Genomic DNA, 24,000 nt, shown 5'->3' with positions numbered 1-24,000 from the left:
GTCTGTGATTCTCTTTCAATGGAGTCCACACACAAGATAATCAGATGTATAGATCATTAGATAATCCACATGAAGCACAATGTTACATATGACCACCAGGAGATGGCGCCAAATTCACGACACAGACTCAATGATGACTCAAATGACACAGAATGAAACTCATTCTGTGAAATCTCATGACTAAAATCATGTCTGCATGCTATGCAAACCTTTAGTCATTGTTGTGTTTGCATGTGTAATTAGTTCTTATGTACAATTATTATCTTTTATTTGTTTGGAGATGTTTTTGGACACTATGATACATTATTACACACACACATGATCTATATCATTAACAAATTTGAAAAGTTTTCTTAACAGTGATTTTCTCTCTTAAGTGATAGGCCTTAAATTTTGGGAATGCCTCTGAAACAGGAAATCTATAAAAACACCTTCAGAGCTTAAAGGTTAAACAGGAAAAATGAATCCAGAATCCTTTCATTTTCTCCAGCTCTGTGTGGATGATTTGCTTTTCCAGTATCCCAATGAAATGCACATGCTTTTATTGGCTATTTTAAGGTTTCTCATAGAATTGTTATTGTGAGTGTCATGGGAGGAAATTATTGCTGCTCCGCTTGAATGAATACATTTGCTCACGAGACGATCATCATCATGAGCTGATGGGATTTTGATTTGAAGTTTTCCTTTTACAAAAAGAGGAGGAGCATGTTAATCTGTTTACTTTATGAATGTGCAAAATGAATCTGTGTATGGTTAATGATTGATGTATGGAGGATGAGTGCAGTCCTTTAACAGGGTAATTAACATATGATTAATAATTATAACCTAATAGTCCTTTACAATAAATGCCTGAGGATTATGCAGAATAACGGGAACATCACTAACGGCAGGTCATTGAAGTTAGACAGTAATTGTGTTGTTTAAAGCTGTGTTTTAATGACTCTATTGTCTCTTTTAAAGTGGCGTGTTTAGCTAAAACAGCACGCTAAATCCCTCACAGAGCGGTTGTCTCTACATTCACCCCTCTTAGTATAAATATTAAAGCTAAAGAAAACATAAATGTCTGATTAGTTGATTGTTTTACAACTAGTTAACTTAAAGTTGTCCTCTGGTAAGACACACTACACTCCATATACAACTATTTTAATATAATTCTGCACATTTGTTTTTTTCATATGCAGGTCGATTTAATTACCACATTAATTGAGGAATACGCCTTTTGGTACTTTTTAAAAACTCAATGTATTACTGTGGAGAGCCATTTAAAATGAACTATTGAAGGCTAAATAGTGATTTACTGGATGTTTGAAATCTAGTTGAGTATCATTAAAATAGCTGTGGAAATTGATTCCTCTTTCTCTCTGAGGGATCATGTGGATCAGAAATAAAAAGGAACCTAACACTGACCCCTGAGGAACACCACAGGAGGAGACCAAGGTCCTAGATCTGTCCTCCTAAAGAGCAACAAACTGCTGGCGAACTGAGAGATACGATGAGAACCCCTTTAGAGCAGTTCATTGAAGCCCAATTATCTCATGTAACCTGCACAGGAGGAGATTGTCAAAAGCTGAGATCTCACAAAACCCAATAACGACGGAGACACGGAGTCGGCGGACCTCAACAGATCGTTTGTCACTTCCACCGGGACAGTCTCGATATTGTGACGGGTCTGAAAGCAGACTGGAAGGTCTCATAAAGATGATGGTAATAGTGTTGCTACGACCTTTTCAAGGACTTTGGCCATGAAGTGTAATTGTGAGAGATCAGAACAAACACACGTCACAGCCGCCTGTAGTCGAGTAACGGACGTCTCGTTCGCTCGTATGTTGAGTCGTGATGGATTTCCCCTTCCTGTGATATAAAGACATGTTTATATGGACCATTAACATCATCATCAGAGTGGATGTTCCCCCACTGACTTCAACCAATCAACCAATCAATCACATTTATTCCTATAGCACATTTAAAAACAACACATGTTGACCAAAGTGATTTACATAATGGAAAAATACATAAATCATGCACATTCAGAGAACATAAACACTGAACCAACACAAATAAAAGCAGTTCCACACACTGCACACAGTTAAAAGCAAGAGAGAAGAGATGAAACCATCAACTGAGACTTTATATTTATTGCTGAAGCAGTTCGGCAATGTTAGGAGCTGCCAGGCCATCAAGACCCTAAAAAACAAATAATACAATCTTATACTGAATTCTGAATTCAACGGTGCCAGTGGAGAGATGCCAACACAGGTGATATACCAGCATGTTCCCACTTCCTGTCAGAAGCCTAGCAGCAACATTTTGAGCTACCTGCAGACGATGAGGCATGAGAAATACCATAATACTATGAGTTACAGTAATCCAGTCTGGAGGAAATAAAACATGTACAACATCCTCCCGATCCTTAAAACACACACAAGCCACCTCTTACCACAGAATGTATATGTTTAGCAAACTTTAAATCGGAATCGAAAGTCATGCCAAGATTTCTTGTTGATTGTGTAAATTAGAGGCAAGGGGGTCTAGATGTTCAGTTCAGTCAGGGGGGCAAACAGTACCACTTCGGTTTGTGACTCGTTAAGCTGGAGAAAGTTACTTGCCATCCAATTGATTAAACATTGAGAAAGTAAAGCAGAATTATCCCCTGGATTTAGAGGGAGATAAAGCGCAGTATCATCAGCATAACAGTGGTAGCATATGTTGTGTGTTTGACAAATATTGGCCAAAGGAAGCATAAATAAAGAAAATAAAACTGGCCCTAAAATAGAGCCTTGAGGAACCCCACAGGTAATGGGTGCAGAGGAGGAAACATTCCCCATTTCGACAGAGAATGATCTCTGTTTAAGATAGGAGGAACACCATTTAAGGGCGGCCCCTTGAATCCCGGCCCATCCTATTAAACGCTCCAGCAGAATTCTGTGATCTATGCTGTCGAAAGCGCCGCTAAGATAAGGAGGACTAGAATTACACAATAGCCTGAATCAACAGCCAGCAATGGGTCATTAGACATCAAACTGTATTTTTGATAAAAGGGCAGTTTTGAAATTGGTCGATAATGAGGTCTGGGTATCTCAGCGAGTATTGACTCTGACTATCACTGCGGAGTCACGAGTTTGAATTCATGGCGTGCTGATTGACTCCAGCCAGGTCTCCTTAGCAACCAAATTGTCCCGGTTGCTAGGGAGTGTAGAGTCACATGGGGTAACCTCCTCGTGGTCGCTATAATGTGGTTGTCGCTCTCGGTGGGGCGTGTGGTGAGTTGTGCGTGAAGCCTCCACACACACTACGTCTCCATGGTAACACGCCCAACAAGTCACGTGATAAGATGCGCGGATTGACGGTCTCAGACACGGAGGCAACTGAGATTCGTCCTCCACCACCCGGATTGAGGCGAGTCACTATGCCACCACGAGGACTTAGAGTGTATTGGGAATTGGTCGTTCCAAATTGGGGAGAAAAGAAAAAAAAGAAATTTGCCGATAATTATTTAATACTGTTGGATCAAAATTGGGCTTTTTAAAAAGAGGTTGCACCACAGCATGTTTTAAACAGGATGGCACGTTACCAACTGCAGTTCACGATTGACAGTAGGGTTAAACTGACAGCATCCAGAACCTGAATAAGGAGGCGGGGGGCAACAATATCCAGGGCATATTGGGCAGTGTGTTGGACTATATCCACTAAGTAAGAAAGAGAAACCGGTTCAAACGTACTTAAGTGGGCTGCTCCGGTTGCTCCGGTATGTGTGCCTTGGTTCGAGGGAGCACGATGAATAGAGATGACCTGGTGATAAACCCAGATCAATACACACTGCTTCTAAAGTCTCAGGATATCTGACGGGGTCTTCCCAGTCTCTTTAAAACACATCATGTCTTGCCCCGTTTCCTGTGACGATCCTTGCTGTGAAATATAACCCAGTCTGGAGCGGAGTTATGAATGCTGACATGATCATGATCGTAGGTATGGAGTGGGTAAAAAACACGGGTAACACATATAGCATAGAAACGCTGGCGCCACATTGCTTCAGTTGGTTCTGGCACACGGGATAGTGAACGTGAGAATATATATTGGCACATTATTGATGAGACTTCAGGCTGCTGATCTGCATAAAACAACACGCATCTCGATGGAGCTCCTGCTTTGAGCCCCAAAAGTCCTCTTGACTGATACTCAATGAGACTGATCCTCAATCTCTTCCTTTCTCTCATTTAGCCGCCTATTTGAACACTGGGATCGTCCTGATGAATCAGGCCCGTCTGGAAGAAGCCAAGCGCACCTTTCTCACCTGTTCTGAAATCCCAGATGAAAACCTGAAGGATCCTCACGCACACAAGAGCTCTGTCACCAGCTGCCTGTATAATCTGGGAAAACTGCTTCATGAACAGGGTCATCAGGAGGTGAGCTGATCTCAGCACAGTTAATCAGCAATAAGATGTTGCTCACGGTAGTATCGTGTAGCGCTGTGCTTTGAGTTCCCACGAAAATTGCATATATAATTAGTGCTCTCATGAAAGTTGCATATATAATTAGTGCTCTCACGAAAGTTGCATATATAATTAGCACTCTTACGATAGTTGCATATATAATTAGCGCTCACGAAAGTTGCATATATAATTAGCACTCTCACGAAAATTGCATATATAATTAGTGCTCTCACGAAAGTTGCATATATAATTAGCGCTCACGAAAGTTGCATATATAATTAGCACTCTCACTAAAGTTGCATATATAATTAGCGCTCACGAAAGTTGCATATATAATTAGCACTCTCACGAAAGTTGCATATATAATTAGCACTCTTACGAAAGTTGCATATATAATTAGCGCTCACGAAAGTTGCATATATAATTAGCACTCTCACGAAAATTGCATATATAATTAGCGCTCACGAAAGTTGCATATATAATTAGCACTCTCACGAAAATTGCATATATAATTAGCGCTCACGAAAGTTGCATATATAATTAGCACTCTCACTAAAGTTGCATATATAATTAGCGCTCACGAAAGTTGCATATATAATTAGCACTCTCACGAAAGTTGCATATATAATTAGCACTCTTACGAAAGTTGCATGTATAATTAGCGCTCACGAAAGTTGCATATATAATTAGCACTCTCACGAAAGTTGCATATATAATTAGCACTCTCGCTAAAGTTGCATATATAATTAGCACTCTCACTAAAGTTGCATATATAATTAGCGCTCTCACGAAAATTGCATATATAATTAGCACTCTCACGAAAATTGCATATGTAATTAGCACGCTCACGAAAATTGCATATATAATTAGCACTCTCACTAAAGTTGCATAAGACGTTGTGCACGGTAGTAGCATGTAGCGCTGTGCTTTGCGCTCTCCTGAAAATAGAGCCCTGTGTGTAAATGGGCCTGTACTGTGGACTTCAGATTCTGTTCAGTATTTAATTCTGCAGCTGTTTTAATGAAACGTGTGTTTGTGTGTGTTTATGTGTGTTTGTGTGTGTTTATGTGTGTTTGTGTGTGTTTTTAGGAGGCCATATCTGTATATAAAGCAGCCATACAGAAGATGCCCAGACAGTTTGCCCCACAGAGTCTGTATAACATGATGGGTGAGTCTGTCTGTATATACAGTATTATCAGTGTTTATATATTGTAACAGAATGTCTTGATGAAGCTCTTTATCATCTCTGTAGTTCACAGGAAGACACTTTTAAAGCTTTCTTTGATCTTTAGAATTGTTTTAGTCAGATCAAGTCAGGCTTTGTACTAACAAGTGTTCTGGATTTTTAATATCTTATGCAACAAACTCATATCCACATATTTCTGTGTTTCCCTCCCATCTAATGTTCTCCTGATTACCTCCACATTATACTTTATTTATGTTCTGAAAGCTCATTTGTGTTCATTTCTCTTTCGACTGTGTTGAGCCGAATAAATCCCAGCGTTCCCCTCCGAGCCTCTGAGAATCTTAAACAATCTTCTCATTAAATTACTAAATGCAGCATTTTACTCTGAGATGTTCCAACTCTCTATTTCACATCGCGTGTTAACTTTAATGGTTTCCTAGAGCGATGTGACCTCATCAGTCTGAGACAAAAGATGTCATGAATGAATGCATGTCCTGTTATTTATCATTAAAATAACAACTGAAAATCCCACGTTTATTTGAGGTTCAGTGTGTCCTGTATGTGACCAGCACGACGTGTGTGGGGTCAGTTAAACACTAGTCACGTCTGCTCACATGAGTTCACTGTGAATACATGACAAGAACATGAGTGTGTGTTATTACAGGAGGTATCAGATGATGTGGAAAGCATGTTTATTCTGCTGTCAAGGGCAGTTGTATTTGTTCTGGACAGATGTGGATCAGCTCAATAGTCCTTGAATAATATTAGCAATGATTATATTCATAACTGTATTTACAATGTTTTACCATAATGGTAGACTTACAAATGCACAATAGCAAGAATTGAGGATAAACCAGCTAAAGTGGTACATGTCCCATATCAGGACACGTGTTTATATGTGTTACGGTCATTAAAGAAACCACTGTCTGGTTTTGTGTTAGTGGGCAGAAGGTTCCAGATTCACTCGTCATTAAGTGTCAGTTGATTGTCTCCGTCTTTGCTGTGGAATCGGGGCGGATATGTGTGCTACTTTAACCTCTGACCTGTTGACCTGACCCTGGTCTCGTCTCCTCGTAGGAGAGGCTTACATGAGGCTCAACAAACTGACGGAGGCTGAGATCTGGTATAAAGAATCACTGCGAGCCAAACCGGACCACATACCTGCACACCTCACTTACGGCAAACTGCTGGCCATGACGGTAAAACACGCATCACTAATCAAACACACATCATGTCTAATCCACTTACTGACTGTAGGGTGATGTCGTAGTGACAGCTGGTAACCAGAACTCCACTAAGTATGACCCATCAGCCATTGCATTGGCATTGCTAGTGCCACTCTCCACCAGTTGAGTTACGTGAACAATTTTGATATTTAAACCATTAAAATCGGATGGCCCACAAGAACCATAACTGCAGTCTTCACACACAAATAATAGCTATCGTTTAGAAGCTGTATTTTCCAATGCATGCAGACAGTATGACCAAAACTGAACAAGTGCTTTTTAATATTGCAGATAAATCAGAAGTGTTACGTTTTGATTATTTATTAGTTTTATTGCAATCGGTAAAAACATCAAACTGATCAAATATTCATGTGTCATATGTTGTTGGAAAGCTCTTAAAGAGTAAAATACAACCAGAATATTTGATTTACTCACTGATGAAAATATAGTGAGTAACAGCGAAATATATATATTTGATAATTATGCTGATGTTGCTTATATGCTGCGTTGTTGCTAAACAGAACATAAAACATCACACATCATTATTTAGAGTCTGTGATAATCTTTCAATCGAGTCCACACACAAGATAATCAGATGTATAGATCATTAGATAATCCACATGAAGCACAATGTTACATATGACCACCAGGAGATGGCGCCAAATACACGACACAGACTCAATGATGACTCAAATGACACAGAATGAAACTCATTCTGTGAAATCTCATGACTAAAATCATGTCTGCATGCTATGCAAACCTTTAGTCATTGTTGTGTTTGCATGTGTAATTAGTTCTTATGTACAATTATTATCTTTTATTTGTGTGGAGATGTTTTTGGACACTATGATCAATTATATTTGTATGTTATAACTTATGATCGCTTTGTCGTATCAACACAAACGTTTCTCAGATACAGTCGACATGATTGAGAACAAAACCTTATTTACACCCAGAGATATATAATGTCAAATCAGAAAAAAAAAAAATCATAATTTTCTTAGTCTGAGAGTCTCTGAATGTATCATAATCTATATCATTAAATGTTTTCTTTACAATGATACGAACACTTGACCTTGTTTTTGGTTTTGTCGAGTTATAGGTCTTTAATTTTGGGTACAACACTGAAACAGGAAGTCTATAATAACTCCTTCAGAGGTTAAAAGGTTAATATACATTTACAGTATATGAAGCAGGATTTGGACCAATAAGAATTCACTGTGGGCGGAGCTAGTCAGCTTAATGCCGCAGAAATATAAACCAAGTGACCAACCAAATGTCGTGTCACTCATCTTGTGTGCAGTTAAGACAACAATATTGCAAAGTTATATTTACATCGCTCAAACATGTGAATAAATGCGTTATCTCATCGATTGATTTACTATAATCTATGAATGAATCAAACATCCTTCAGTCACACGGTAGTGTGGAGGAACTCTTGAGCAAACACTTCCTTTCTCTGCCGCTGAAACACTCCAGACAGATGTGTGTGGACAGATAGAGAGGACAGGTCATGACTTCCTGCTCTTCATCTCTCGTCTGTCTCATTTCATTTCCTCTCGTTCATGAGCACACAGTACGTGACGCATGTTCCTCAATCGAACAACTCTCAGTCCTGCCCAAACAAACCCCTCAGAGAAGAGTGTGATGAAGATAAAGAGATGTCTTGATTCTGCACTCTCTGATCGTTTAAAACGGTCATCTGAGGACCTCACCACTGCTCTGACCTTTAACACACTTGAGTGGAGCACTTGATTGGGGTTTGGCTGAAGCAGCAGAACAGACCAGACTTGGTCTCGACATGTTTAGGGTCAGATCGGAAGACCAGCTGACCGCTGCAGGGATGAGATCTGATTTACGTGATGATGACCTGCACATGACCTGCACATGATCTCTCATCATATCACAATGCTGTTTGTTTCCTTGATGTAGTTTGTCCAGCTGAAATGTGGCCTTTGGTCTAGACAATCATATCAACTATAAAACATACACCTCCATGTATAGAACATAAAAGAACATTATTATTCCTGTTAAAAGCTCGAGTGAACGAGTGAGTGATGAGGAACAGCGTGTCCGGGGTTTAGTTCCTGTCGGAGGACATGAGATCTCCAGGGTCAGATGTCAAAGGGGGAGACGTGAAGAAACTGATCTCTTTCCCTGCTGTGCTGACCTTCCCTGACCTCTACACTCAAACACACGGGGTCAAAGGGCATGACCCCAGGGGTTCCTCAGACGCGTTATTGAATCCTCTCATTTCCGCGGCTAATCAGACTCAGTCTGTGTTCACGCGCACCCCTGAGACGTTAGGACAGAAGTGTGTGTGTGTGTGTGTGTGTGTGTGTGTGTCTGTTATGTCTGTGATGGCATGCTCAGATAAGTGTGTGTGTGTGTGTGTGTGTGTGTGTGTGTGTGTGTGTGTCTATTGTGTCTGTGATGTCATGCTCAGATAAGTGTGTGTGTGTGTGTGTCTGTTGTGTCTGTTGTGTCTGTGATGGCATGCTCAGATAAGTGTGTGTGTGTGTGTGTGTGTGTGTGTGTCTGTTGTGTATGTGATTGCATGCTCAGATCTGTGTGTGTGTGTGTGTGTGTCTGTTGTGTCTGTGATTGCATGCTCAGATCTGTGTGTGTGAGTGTGTGTGTGTGTGTGTGTGTGTGTGTGTGTGTGTGTGTGTGTGTGTGTGTGTGCCTGTGTGTGTGTCTCTACAGCAATATCCTGAACACACATTGAGAGAGTGATGACATGACCTCAGTCGATCACACTGACACTTGTGTGTGTTTGTCAGGAACTTCACAAATCTTATGATTGTGTATAATCTGTACTTCACCAAGACAACAAATACATCTGTTGCATATGTGAAAATTAATCCCCAAAAAAACTTTTTTTATTTTAATCTTTTGCCCTCACTTTATGTTATACACTCACCTAAAGGATTATTAGGAACACATACTAATACTGTGTTTGACCCCCTTTCGCCTTCAGAACTGCCTTAATTCTACGTGGCATTGATTCAACAAGGTGCTGAAAGCATTCTTTAGAAATGTTGGCCCATATTGATAGGATAGCATCTTGCAGTTGATGGAGATTTGTGGGATGCACATCCAGGGCACGAAGCTCCCGTTCCACCACATCCCAAAGATGCTCTATTGGGTTGAGATCTGGTGACTGTGGGGGCCATTTTAGTACAGTGAACTCATTGTCATGTTCAAGAAACCAATTTGAAATGATTCGAGCTTTGTGACATGGTGCATTATCCTGCTGGAAGTAGCCATCAGAGGATGGGTACATGGTGGCCATAAAGGGATGGACATGGTCAGAAACAATGCTCAGGTAGGCCATGGCATTTAAACGATGCCCAATTGGCACTAAGGGGCCTAAAGTGTGCCAAGAAAACATCCCCCACACCATTACACCACCACCACCAGCCTGCACAGTGGTAACAAGGCATGATGGATCCATGTTCTCATTCTGTTTACGCCAAATTCTGACTCTACCATCTGAATGTCTCAACAGAAATCGAGACTCATCAGACCAGGCAACATTTTTCCAGTCTTCAACGGTCCAATTTTGGTGAGCCTCTTTTTCCTATTTGTAGTGGAGATGAGTGGTACCCGGTGGGGTCTTCTGCTGTTGTAGCCCATCCGCCTCAAGGTTGTGCGTGTTGTGGCTTCACAAATGCTTTGCTGCATACCTCGGTTGTAACGAGTGGTTATTTCAGGCAAAGTTGCTCTTCTATCAGCTTGAATCAGTCGGCCCATTCTCCTCTGACCTCTAGCATCAACAAGGCATTTTCGCCCACAGGACTGCCGCATACTGGATGTTTTTCCCTTTTCACACCATTCTTTGTAAACCCTAGAAATGGTTGTGCGTGAAAATCCCAGTAACTGAGCAGATTGTGAAATACTCAGACCGGCCCGTCTGGCACCAACAACCATGCCACGCTCAAAATTGCTTAAATCATCTTTCTTTCCCATTCTGACATTCAGTTTGGAGTTCAGGAGATTGTCTTGACCAGGACCACACCCCTAAATGCATTGAAGCAACTGCCATGTGATTGGTTGATTAGATAATTGCATTAATGAGAAATTGAACAGGTGTTCCTAATAATCCTTTAGGTGAGTGTATATAGTAGAGAGTGACGGTAAATACAGTGGAAATTATTTGGACTTAAACTGTTTAAATGTGATCGTGGGATCAGGAGCTCAAACCTTCATCTCCCAGATGAGCACCAGAGCATGTACTAACCACTGCACCACAGCTCTGACCTTGTGTCTACAGATGAACTATCCCATATGATTATTTCTGTTATTTCTCACACAGTGTTGACGCACACATTAAACTCTTCAGGGATTTCAGTGTAAATGAAAGTCTCAGATGAATAATGTGTCTCAGACTGGAACTAATATGAGTTCATTCACACCTTATTATTGCATTCAACTCCCAATGCAATAAATATCATTAATGCCATTGTGTCTCAACAACATGTAGTGAACATGTGCAATGAATAACATTGCACATGTTCACTACAGTGAGAATGTATGAGCACTCGTGTGTGTCTGGATGAACGACGTCCTGCAGCCAAATGAGAATTGTTCTAAAGTTCATTTCTAATGTGTGTATTAATAACATCATTTCTGAACGTACTTTCTGTTTGTACTTCAGGGTCAGAAAACAGAAGCGGAGAAGTTCCTTCTGAAGGCCATCGAGCTCGATCCTACCAAAGGAAACTGCTATATGCATTACGGTCAGTGACTCTCTCAGAAACATGCACACATGGACTTCAACATCGCTAGCTCAGCCACAATGAGACTATAATGAGATCACAGGAATCCAGACATCGCCTGTGTCCTACTTCTGCTGATTCAGTGGAATTCATGAAATGCTTCTCTGAAATGAGCCATAATTGTTCTCGTTTCGGCCTGCGTCTGACGTCTCGTAATTGAGCTTGTGTTTCTCAGTAAGATTGATGATGTTGTGTCATGTAAAGTACAGATGTTACTCCAGTGAGACTGTATGAGCACTCGTGTGTGTCTGGATGAACGACGTCCTGCAGCCAAATGAGAATTGTTGAAGCTCAGTTTACTTCTATAAGCACATTTCTGTCGTCCCTGCAGTATCTTGGCTTAATGAAGGGATATGTTTATTTGTGTCTTGCTAACGTTATTTTCATCAGTTTCTCCTGATATTGGAGAGGTTTGACTCGTCTTTGGATGTATTTACTCCAGATAAACACAGCATCGCTGGCTAACACTGATAACATGCTTTGCTCTCGGCATGTGTGTAATATATTGAATACATGTGTGATCAAACATGTCTGGATCATGTACTATCAGACGGGCATCTGGAGGATGTTGTATTGTTCTCTGGTGTGTAAACGCTGTACTGTGAACATGACTCATGTTTTATATTGTCCGTTGATAATATCCCAAACACTTCCATCGGCTCATTTGAGACTGTCGTGATCTCATCATGCTACTCATAACTAATAGTTCATCTACAGTCAAGCTACTAACTAAGAAGAAGCTGACTACATTAATTACGTTTCCATCCAAGGATTTTTTGTGAAAAAAGTTTTAGCGCATCAAAATAAAGCTGTTGAAACGCACATTATCGCTAAAATGTCACAAATATCAACATAATATTTTTCCGTTTAACTCAAGCGCATAAACTCTTGTGTCGATACATTAAATGCCACAAAATATGTTTTGGAAACACTTTTTGTCGATAAAATTGGCACTAACGCAAAAATGAAGTGTCACATGACAGAGTTTGCCCCAATTGTTAGTCTGTGTTACCATGACGACAGTATTGAAAGCTGATTTATTGTACATGATTATGGATTGATCTTTACGGCATATAGAGCCGATCTGCAAACGGGACACTAACAGGAGTGCAACACAAATATCTCCTGCACATTGAACAAATGAATGAACACTGTTTGAGATTAATTTAATCGCTGTATCCGTTTATTTATTAAAGTTGCTTTTCCACACCATTCACAATAATAGACGGCAGTCACTGAATTACCAACAAAACATAAAGCATATCATTTCTGTGCTCAAAGACGTTTTAAATTAAGAATAAATACACAATACTGGGAGAAAAACTTCAGTGCTTTTATTTTTTGGAACACTTACAGCCAATTATATTAAATATTGTTTGGTTTACTTTTGAAAAAATAAATAAATTACCAACGAAACAAGCATTACAATAAAAAAAATGGCCAAACAAAAAATCATTAAATAAATAAAAAAAAATTACGTAACAAAAAAAGCCTTAAATTTGATCTTTACTCTGTTCTGTAGATGAATAAATTCATCTGAATGTTCTAGACTTTTCTCAAGAATATAAACTATCAGAACTATTTGTCCAATGCCGAGTTCACTGTCAGAAAAACAGCTTCTGAACATTTTAAATGTTTAAATACTTTAAATCTAATCGTCTTTGGTGGTCACTGTCCTTTTCTGCAAATCGTGGTGCCGTTTTGTGGTCCGTTCTGCATAACGCGGCGGCTCATTTTAGCTTGTCGTGCGGCCCATTCTGCACGTGTCCGACCCACCGGACCGCTCGGTTCTCCCGATGGCCAGTGAACGACCCCAGGAGATATGAACGACCCCAAAGTGTGTCGGCCCACCGGGAAAATGCCCTGTATGCCAGATTACCAGTCCAGCCCTGTCAGGAATGTATCATATATGTAACACTGATATTACACGCATCAATGTTTCTATAATATCTGTCACACATCATAAACACATCCATGATGATCCTGAGACTGACACCGAAAGTTTCTCCAATACTTTTGTCGGCAGGTTGCTGCTTGAACAGGGTCATGACGATCCACTTTCAGGTCGAAACCGATGGCAACCAGCAGGACCGATATTACATCAGAAGAGCAACTGCTCCATACTGCAGTTCCTCTTCTGATTGCATTTATTTGTTCATTAAAATTACAGTAATGTGACTCATTTCAATGAATGTTCTCAATAATCTCCATTTTACCCAAACTACAGAGGAAAAACATCAGGGACATCTGGGAGGTGAATTAGTGATTAACACATTTCTGAATGGAAATGGCTAAACCGTTGCGCTAAACCAAAACTCATGTGACAGTGTTTTTTAGGCATGACGTCATCACGCACACCATTTTTATCCATAAAAGTCCATTTGAAATTAAACCGGCAGAAGACGGCAGATGTCGCAATTTAATTTTTTTGCATTTTCACTTTGTCGATAACAAAACAGCATGAAAGGTGGATGGAAACTAGCCTAATGAAGTCCCCTTTAAGGCTGTGCAGGGCTCAAGTAAATCAATTAATCATGTATGTGAACCAGTTTATTTACAGTAGATGAACCATCTGAATGAAGCGACTCACTAAAATGAATCTGAGTTCCCACTATATTACATTTACATTTACATTTATGCATTTGGCAGATGCTTTTATCCAAAGTGACTTACAGTGCACTTATTACAGGGACAATCCCCCCGGAGCAACCTGGAGTTAAGTGTCTTACTCAAGGACACAATGGTGGTGACTGTGGGGATCGAACCAGCAACCTCCTGATTACCAATGTATTATACAGAGCACTTATTACAGGGACAATCCCCCCGGAGCAACCTGGAGTTAAGTGTCTTACTCAAGGACACAATGGTGGTGACTGTGGGGATCGAACCAGCAACCTTCTGAATACCAATTATGTGCTTTAACCCACCACGCCACCACCACTCCACTATTAGGGAATCGTTATGATCAGTTCATTTACATAAAACTGTCCGAAAAGAATCAATTCACCTGAATGAATGTTTGTTTGTTGTTGTTTTTTTGGGGGAGACGCCCAATTCCCAATTCTCACTACTTAGTAGGTCCTTGTGTTGGCGTAGTGACTCTACGAATCTCAGTTGCCTCCGCATCTGAGACCGTTAATCCGTGCATCTTATCATGTGACTCGTTGAGCGCGTTGCCATGGAGATGTAGCACGTGTGGAGGCTTCACGCTATTCTCCGCAGCATCCACGCACAACTCGCCACACGCCCCACCGAGAGCGAGAACCACATTATAGTGACCACGAGGAGGTCACCCCATGTGACTCTACCCTCCCTAGCAACCGGGCCAATTTGGTTGCTTAGGAGACCAGACTGGAGTCACACTTGAATGATTGTTTGTTTGTTTTTCCCCACCGCTACATGAGAGATAAAGAGGGCGGTTTATGTGTTCATTTCTTTCTTCTTTTTTTTTACCAAACACAAGATGCCTGAATCCTCTCTATATAACTGAACTGCTTAGGTTTCACTCAAACTATTTGTGGAAAAATGTCTAGTTCGGCACAACAGTTCAGGCGTGTGTTTGGACAGATATTTATTCACTCCAGTGTTGACTGATTCTTCTAGTCCAGAAATGCAAAGCTTTCAGATCCCATCAGTCCCCTTTCACAATCCTGCAGAAGTCAGCATTTCATTTATTATGGAGTCATGCCTATCGGAGAAATCTCAGTTGGACAAATCATCTGTCATTGGCTAGTGCGGTATATCTCATGTTTCAGAATCACTGAGCGGGCAGGCCGAACCGTCCCACCGCCAAAGGAAATATTTCACATTCATCTTTCTGAGGGAGTCAAAGAAAATAACAAATAAAATTCCTGCTTTCCTTCTTCAGGTCAGTTTTTGCTGGAGGACTCGAGACTTTTGGAAGCTGCTGAAATGGCACAGAAAGCCGCCCAATTGGACAGTGAAGAATTTGATGTGGTGTTCAGTGCAGCTCATATGCTCAGGTGAGACAGACATGCTGACATCCATATGGACAACAGAAATATTTACCATGATTAGATCTGTATTCCCACAGTGCACTGCAGTGATGCTCACCTGCACCTCTGACCTATAAATGATAAATAAACTCTGATTAATGCAAATAATAAAATGCAACTAATCATACTATTGTGCGTAGATATGTAAGATTTCAAAATAAATCGATTTAAAAAGATAAAGGAGAAAAAAAACCTTGTCTTTTGTTGATGTCAAAGGTTGTGCGTCCAATCAAACTCCACAAATTCAAGTTCACTCCATCTAATTAACCCTCATCTCTCTCCCTCTCTCTCTCTCTCTCTCTCTCTCTCTCTCTGTATATATATGTCACTCTCTCATTTGTATGGAAGTTAAATCTCTTGATTGTGTAATATATAGCCGCATTAATCCTGTTGACTCGTGGTTTCTGTTGAACGCTCTTCTCTGATAACGACTACACAGAGCTCACATGATACAGTCACACATTTCCTGAGAGCGTTTCAGGCTGACAGCACATTTAGCACGCTGCGTATGCTACATGAGTTTGAACACTTGGTTATTAATTGTTGGCTCATGGTGGGACTCGTTTAAAGATCAGGGGCCGGACATTAGCTAGCGGGATGAGCTCATGGCAAATGGTGCTGATGCATCACGGGTGACCCGAGATCGAGTCCCGGCTCGGGAAGTCGTTTTCGATCCTATTCCCACTGTTATTTCCTGTCTCCTCTCCACTAACCAAAGAAGAACGATATAAGACAAGAAGTTTCTTAAGAAGTTTTCCTGGTTCCTTGTGTGTCTGTCTTGGAACGATCTCGGGTGTGTGTTTTGTAATTTAATGCATATTTGTTTTATTATAAATGATATAATCTGCATAAAAATGTGTGTGGAAAGTTCAATTGAAAATGGAAATTAATCTCTCTCGTCAATATTCAGTTGAGAATTCAGTCACATGATCAATGACGCTCATTTACTTACAATTAATTGTAGTGATCTAGAAATATTCTTGATTTGACATCATGTACTGTATCTGAAATCCTTCAGTTTAAATGTTTAAAATAGATTTTGAATCCCAGATTTTCAGTGTTTTTTGTTATGATTAGTATTAATATGACCCTTCACACTATAAATGTCCTCGGTCGCAACCTTTCACGAAACAAACTCAAAACATTGTGACCCGATTGTGCCATCTGAAGCACAGCAATGCCCCATTGACATCTCTCAATCAGCACTCTTATTATTACTGGCCTTTTATACTCTCAGAGACAGATCATGATGGGAATGTTGCAAGCCGGATTTGAACCTGCATCATCTATATGAGCACTAAGACTCGATGTGTCAGAACACATGCCCTAAACACTACACCACGACGATTAACTCATTCATCTTCAGCTTTCACATGATTTGTATCATAGTGTCTGGATTGATCGTCCATGTCGAGGTTTAGCAAGTGGTTCGATATCCACACAGACAATTGATCCATCATTTTCTTCCATCATATAAGAGTGATTTCTTAAAACAGTTAACCTCGGCTCTCTTGTCGTGGAGGTGAAGAAGAAGAGGATTTATATATCAGAACAAACTCAGTGTCATCTGCTCTCTCTCTCTCTCTCTCTCTCTCTCTCTCTCATCATTATTACCCAGCCTCTCTTGACCAGCTAGCATTGTGTCCATATTGAATCTCTTCACAAAGATTCGTTACCAGCAGCTCTCGGAACTGACTTGATCGAACTCTGTGAAACGCATTATTCATTCATCTGACTTCAGTGTCCAAGTACAATGTTTGTGTCCTTGACGAAATTCATCTTTTGTTTTTAAGGAGTCAAAAGTCTTCAGAGAGCGACCCATGAAATGAGGGTTTAATGGCCAATGAGATGGTGTTGTGGGACAGAATGACGTAACTCAGTTGTTTTGTTGTTTCAGGCAAGCGAGCCTCAATGATGCAGCTGAGAAATACTACAGACGAGCAGCGAGTCTGAGATCTAATGTGAGTAAAGACATCAGACATGAACACACATGATGTTTAACATGATCCTAAAACAGTAAACTGGATTGTATGCTGGATTCATAGACATGTGAGCGCATACAACAACAAGTTCATCAAGATTACAGTAATACCTGCTGCAGTTAACTCATCAAATACAGCATTTCATTCTGGTGTACTTCCATTGCCGAAAAGTTCTCTATAATGTCTAAATGATCGTTGTGTAATTAGATCAAATGTGATTGTGAATTGTGTTTATAAATAAGTAATTAAATAATAATTGTATTAATAACCCCAGTGAGCAAAACAAAGGTTTTGTATGAACAATTTTTTATTTATTTTATTTTATCCCCTGTTCTCCCAATTTGGAATGCCCAATTGTTACTCGCCTCAATCGGGGTGGTGGAGGGCAAGTCTTAGTTGCCTCCGGATTGAGAGCAAGAACCCCTAATCACCACCATGAGGAGGTTACCCCATGTGACTCTACCCTCCCTAGCAACCGGGACAATTTGGTTGCTAAGGAGACCTGACTGGAGTCACTCACCACACGCCCCATTGAGAGCAAGAACCACTAATCACCACCACGAGGAGGTTACCCCATGTGACTGTACCCTCCCTAGCAACCGGGACAATTTGGTTGCTAAGGAGACCTGACTGGAGTCACTCACCACACGCCCCATTGAGAGCAAGAACCACTAATCACCACCACGAGGAGGTTACCCCATGTGACTGTACCCTCCCTAGCAACCGGGACAATTTGGTTGCTAAGGAGACCTGACTGGAGTCACTCAGCACACCCTGGATTCAACTCCAGCGATATGATGTTGATTTAATTGACCAAATACCAATTGTTGTGCTGTCAGTCATTGTCACGTGTAGTAAAATGTCCCTTGAAGTTCTTTCAGATTATATTTCTGCTGTAATGCTGGAGTTTTCAAGAACATCTGCACAACGTTTTACTGGGCTACCTCTGGTCTTTGGGGCTGTTTGTCTCCTGAACAGCTGTTTCAACAACGGTCACCAGATCTGTTCCACATCTGGCTGTGCTGATGCTGTCACTGCATGCCGATATGCTGTTGTGAGAGATACTGTGTGGTCGAGAGGTGAAGAGAGACCGTGCAAGACGATGGACGACGTCAAAAAATTTCTTGAGGCCACAGTGGGGAAGATTCCCCGATCACGACTGTTCACTTCCTGTCATGTGACAGTAACTAGTCTGTAGTGGAAGCGTCACTGTGCTGATAGGACACAGGATGTCACAGGAAGTGGTTGTCTGTGGGTATTATCAGCATCTGAAGCACATCTGGACAGTTCAGAGGCCACTCAGCTTAATCTGTGTTAATAATATGTTTTTGATTATAACTGAGACCTTTTACTCAAGACATATTAATGCATAGAGATTAAAGTTATTATCTATATGAATTAATATTGCTTAGAAAGAAGGAAGTATCAGTATTGGCAGATGTTGCATATCGGTATCGGCACACAGACTTCATTTAAATCATTTTATGAGTTTAAAGTGTGAATTGCCCTAAACTGCAGTTCCAGAGATGTCCAGTGTGAATGAATGTGCTTCTATAATAGTTTTATACATTTGGCTTTGCGCTTCATGAATGGCTTGATTTAATTAGTGTTTGCTCATATATGTGTCACCTGAGGGCAGTTAATGCCACAGTTTGCAGTTCATTTGTCCCTCAGTCTCATTTTGAGGTTTGACTTCCCCGTGTTGGGTCAAATAACGCTAAAATATTACCTCTGCACTACAATAATCGTCTCTTTCTATAGTTCCATGTGGAACGACCTGGCAGCCGGCCTAAACAGTCAGTTAGTGTAAGATCGTTGGATTTCCTCTCCTGAGTGTTGAGGAATATACGGCCGGCTCCCCTCAGAGGTGGCAAACCAAATGAAGCTTAACCAGAGATGTTTCTAGATTAAATCATGTCGCTCTTGCAATTATTATTATTATTATTATTTGCATAACGGCATCAGTGTGTGTTGCCGGTTTCATGCCAGCTGCAAACGAGCGTGTTTTTGAATGGCTGGTGGCCTTGCGTGGCATGCTGGGATTTGTTTAGGTGTTTTTTGATTTACGTGTCTTTTTAAATGGCCTTCAGCGAGAAGAATCAGCGTATTCAACATATTGTTTCCATTGAAGCCTGATGCGTTCAACATTATTCATGTGACCCTGACAGAAGAAAAACAGATGATGTGTGTCCAGAAGAGTTATAGACTGAGAGTAACAGAGATTCCGGCTAAATTTATGGACCTGTGAACCCCAAAACATTTAAGAAATGCCAATGGCAAGGGCAATCCTTTCTTCTCACCATAACCTTGACAATAGGCATGCAAACATGATCAATATTAACCCCTTACACCCTGAAGGCATTTTTAAGGATGTAATGCTTAATTGGCATACACAAAAGTAAGAGCTTATAGTAGAGTTAGGGTACTCAAGTCAACCATGTCCAAGTCTAAATTCATCATGGACTTGAGTATTTAGGACTCTGGATTTTTTTCCGAGACCAGCCGAGACCATGGCATTTGTGATGCAGTGACAAGGAAACAAATAAAGTAACATAGGGTGACCATACATCCTCTTTTCCCCGGATCTGTCTTTATCTCCACACTGATGTGCTCTACAGTTAGTACTGTCATACATTCTGTGCATTTGATAGTGCGCATCAGGTTTCACGTGTATATGTCCTTACATGTGATTATTCTGAGAGCATATATGACAGATGAACTAGACCATGATTGAAATTGTACAACTCAGTCCGTCACATATTTGTTGTAGGAAAAAAAACGTAATAAAAATTGGAAACATAATAACCTCGGTTTAATGACTAATGCAGCTTTCCCTTTATTTAGTGTGTTTGAGTTGAGGGGAAGCAGCCAATAACTGAAATGTCAACAGAACGCGATAAGATGTGTGTTGAAGGACAGTTTTGTGTTCATACGCCTAAAGCATGTGTGCTGTCTGTTCAGCAGGATACTAATCAAAATATATATATGAAATGTTTTATTACATTTATATTGACAAACTGTTTTTCTTAGTTGTGAAGTTTAAAATAATCGTAACATGTTTATGTTGAGTTTACGGTTACAATTTCATGAACAAATTAATCTGGACTTGACTCGGACTCGGTCTGTTATGGACTCGGTCTTAAGTCTGACTCAGCCCCTTTTGGACTCGGCTTGATTGTTTAAAGACTCGGACTTGACTCGGACTCGACTAAGGTGGACTTGAAAACACCTCTACTTATAACTTAAAAAATATGATTTTGATCATGCTCAGAGACTCTCATGATACAATGCTGCAAAAATACAAAAAGTTATTATTCATGTTTGACATTATACCTCTTAGTCAGTAAGTATGAATGCTCATTAAATGAACTTTGGTGTTATTCTCCAACATGTCTACAGTATATGTACTATGCAATACAAAAATATAGCATGAACCATGGTACCCAAATGAGGACTTTTTTTTAATCAAAGTGTCCAAAAACATCTCCAAGCAGGTTTTATTGAACACTAAAACCGAACAACTGAAAATAATTCATAAATATATACAGCGACAGTCCATAATCATAAAATTGGCTTCCTTTTTCATCACATCAGAAAATGTGCGTTGAGCGTCCTCTTGTGCAACTTGTCCTTTGTTTGTGCAATCTGGGCATGTTTACATCACGTGGGACACATGGATGTCCAAATATTGAACTGAACTCTCTATGATCTGACACATCTATGAGGATCAAATTTCAGTGTATGGATCCCAGAACAACCGTTGCCATAGAGACGCCATTAGCAATAGCCACCATAGCTGTTCTCTTTGACTAATCTTTGAATAATTCAGAATCTACATATTGTATTACGCCGAGTGTGTTCTTGTTTTACTCAGAGCCGTCTACTGTAAGTTATGATTATTTTCCATGTAGTTATAAACCAAAATGTGATGATAATTCTGTTTTCTCTGTTTATCATATATGTGCATTTCACACACACATACTCACTGTAGTTTAATCTCTGAGTGAAATATATTTGCTCGTTATATTCTACTAATCAATACCTTTCAAAACATATATGACACATGGCTGATTGATCTAATTACTGGTTCTAAATATGATTGTTGTGGTTCTGATTTATCAGCAAATATAAAAGCAGTGTTTGAGAATTATTCATTGTAAAGAGTCTAAGCTTTAAAACGACACACATTTTGTGCCGATTAATACCATAATATATATATATTTCGTGATAAGCGTCCCCTCTTGGCTTGAGTGTAAGAGGTTAAACTGTTTGCCTTTCTTTTATTGAACACAAAAGGAGATATTTGAAGTCATTTATGATATGAGGTTGAGCACAAGAGTTGAACTTTAAATGCAAACCACTTCAAGACTCTTGCTTTCTTTCCTCTGTAGTATCCTGCAGCCCTCATGAATCTCGGAGCCATTCTCCATCTGAACGGGAAGCTCCAGGAGGCCGAGGCCAATTACCTGAGAGCCTTGCAGCTGAAGCCGGACGACACCATCACCCAGTCCAACCTGAGGAAGCTGTGGAACATCATGGAGAAACAGGGCTTGAGGACTCATGGACACCTTTGACTAATGAGAGAAATGCTCTCTCTGCTCACTACTGAGGTCACCTACAGCCTACGGCAGACGGAGGAAGTCTTCCTTACAGAACCTCTTTCTGGAAGACTATAAATCTGTAGAGCTCCACAGACCTGTCAAGAACGTCTCGAGCATTTGCTCTTCAGAGAGCCTTGAGTCCTGCACTTGAAGTAGCCCATAGATATATACTTGAAGTCTCATGTTGATTAGGTTTATAGTTGGTTAAAGAGCAATATTTGCTCTGAGGCTGAATAACATTGAATGAATGAGCATGTGAAGAACAGGTCGTTCATTCCTATAACTGGAATCATCATATTTATTGAGTACATCACAGCTTACGGCCCATTTGTGTTCATGCACAACGCTGTTGGATGATTTTATCTAAAGTGATCGACAAAATAATATTGAAGGCCACGAAACACGTCCTAAATCGTTCTCAGCCACAGTAACCACGAAAACGCTCCATTGTGTCAAATGAGTGTTATTGTATCAACACTGTACATACTCGATCATATTAAACGCCTTTGTGTTGAACACGGACACGCAACATAACTACTGGGATCATGGGATCCATCTTGCCAAAAACGACATGAATCCGGAAAGAAACATCGGAGAAGCTGTCTTTGCCTTACTTGTCCAAACTTGAAATCCGCTTGTCTCGTGTTCCTCGTCGCTTGACTAACAGCTGACGGATCATAAACGCTTCTTTGACATTCAGCTGGTTTGGGCAGATGTCAACGGGTTCTTATGGTCTCGTCCGGTCGAGTGTAGAAGCTTTGATAACACCTAACCAAATACAAACGCTCACTCTTGTACTCATCCTGCAGAACACAGCCGAAGGTTAAAGGGATCGTTTGTGTGTAATATTACTTTCATATGACTTCTATGTTTGAGTGTTTAAATTGAACCTAATATATATGACGGATGTGTCTGAAGCGCTTCTGTTGTGATCACACACGCTGGTTTTGTTCTGGAGGTTTTCTGGTGAAATGGACCGACTGGTTTTAAAGGTGTTAAATTATTCCCGTTGTGTTTGTTTGGGACAGAACGCAGCTGGAACTGTGATATATTGACAAGCGTATAGAACATTTCTGAATTGAGATTGTTAAAACATATTTTTTCTTTAGTTTTCTTCACAGGTGTGTAACAGGAGCGTTGTGTTGTACAGGGGATGTTCAACAGTGTCTCACAAAACTGCTCTGTGTCTCTTCATGTTTAACTTTCTTGTGTCTTCTCTCTTCCCAAAGAAACACAAACAATATATTCAATATTACAAACATCATATTTAATATAGTGAATCTCCTGGAGAGATGTCCGGGTCATATTTCACCCTAAAATCACAAGAAAAGTTCAATATTTTACTACAAATAAAATGAAGCCTATTTTAGGACTATTAGAATATGATTATCATGACGGTGTTTTTGTCTGGATGTTAAAATCTGCAAAGATGAAACTTTACAGTTTATATGAATATTGTGACGAGGAGGAGGCGGGGCTGTGAGGATCCAGTTCAAAAGACACGCACACGCATTGCATGTGTGTCTGTGTTTGTTTATGTTTATTAAACTTTCGTTGACTGTTTTGCCGGTTCCTGCCTCCTCCTTCATCCTTTATCCATTACATTGATGCCGAAACCCAGAAATGAAACTGTGTGCGTCTCTTTCAAACTGGCAGCCTGACAGCCCTGCCCTCCTCCTCATCACAATATATATCTGTCTGTCTGTCTGTCTGTGTGTGTGTGTGTGTGTGTGTGTGTGTGTGTGTGTGTGTGTGTGTGTGTGTGTGTGAGCGGTGTG

At 40.4% G+C, this 24,000-nt stretch overlaps 1 protein-coding gene across 1 annotated transcript in view; it reads left to right on the top strand.

Annotated features, from left to right (window-relative positions):
• LOC127661946 (protein O-mannosyl-transferase TMTC2-like) overlaps nucleotides 1–24,000 on the top strand; it is a 118,042-nt gene that overhangs the window by 94,028 nt on the left and 14 nt on the right. Inside the window, exons 6-12 of the mRNA XM_052152926.1 lie at nucleotides 4,219–4,403; nucleotides 5,520–5,598; nucleotides 6,694–6,815; nucleotides 11,503–11,584; nucleotides 15,492–15,606; nucleotides 17,537–17,600; nucleotides 22,013–24,000. The exon at nucleotides 22,013–24,000 is cut by the window's right edge and continues 14 nt beyond it. Of these exons, the coding sequence (XP_052008886.1) occupies nucleotides 4,219–4,403; nucleotides 5,520–5,598; nucleotides 6,694–6,815; nucleotides 11,503–11,584; nucleotides 15,492–15,606; nucleotides 17,537–17,600; nucleotides 22,013–22,195 (830 nt within the window). The 3' untranslated portion in view covers nucleotides 22,196–24,000. The remainder of the gene's footprint in view (nucleotides 1–4,218; nucleotides 4,404–5,519; nucleotides 5,599–6,693; nucleotides 6,816–11,502; nucleotides 11,585–15,491; nucleotides 15,607–17,536; nucleotides 17,601–22,012) is intronic.

The sequence above is a fragment of the Xyrauchen texanus genome, chromosome 21 (genome assembly GCF_025860055.1).
Source record: "Xyrauchen texanus isolate HMW12.3.18 chromosome 21, RBS_HiC_50CHRs, whole genome shotgun sequence".
Taxonomy (NCBI): domain Eukaryota; kingdom Metazoa; phylum Chordata; class Actinopteri; order Cypriniformes; family Catostomidae; genus Xyrauchen; species Xyrauchen texanus.
This window is presented reverse-complemented; position numbering and strand designations above follow the sequence as displayed.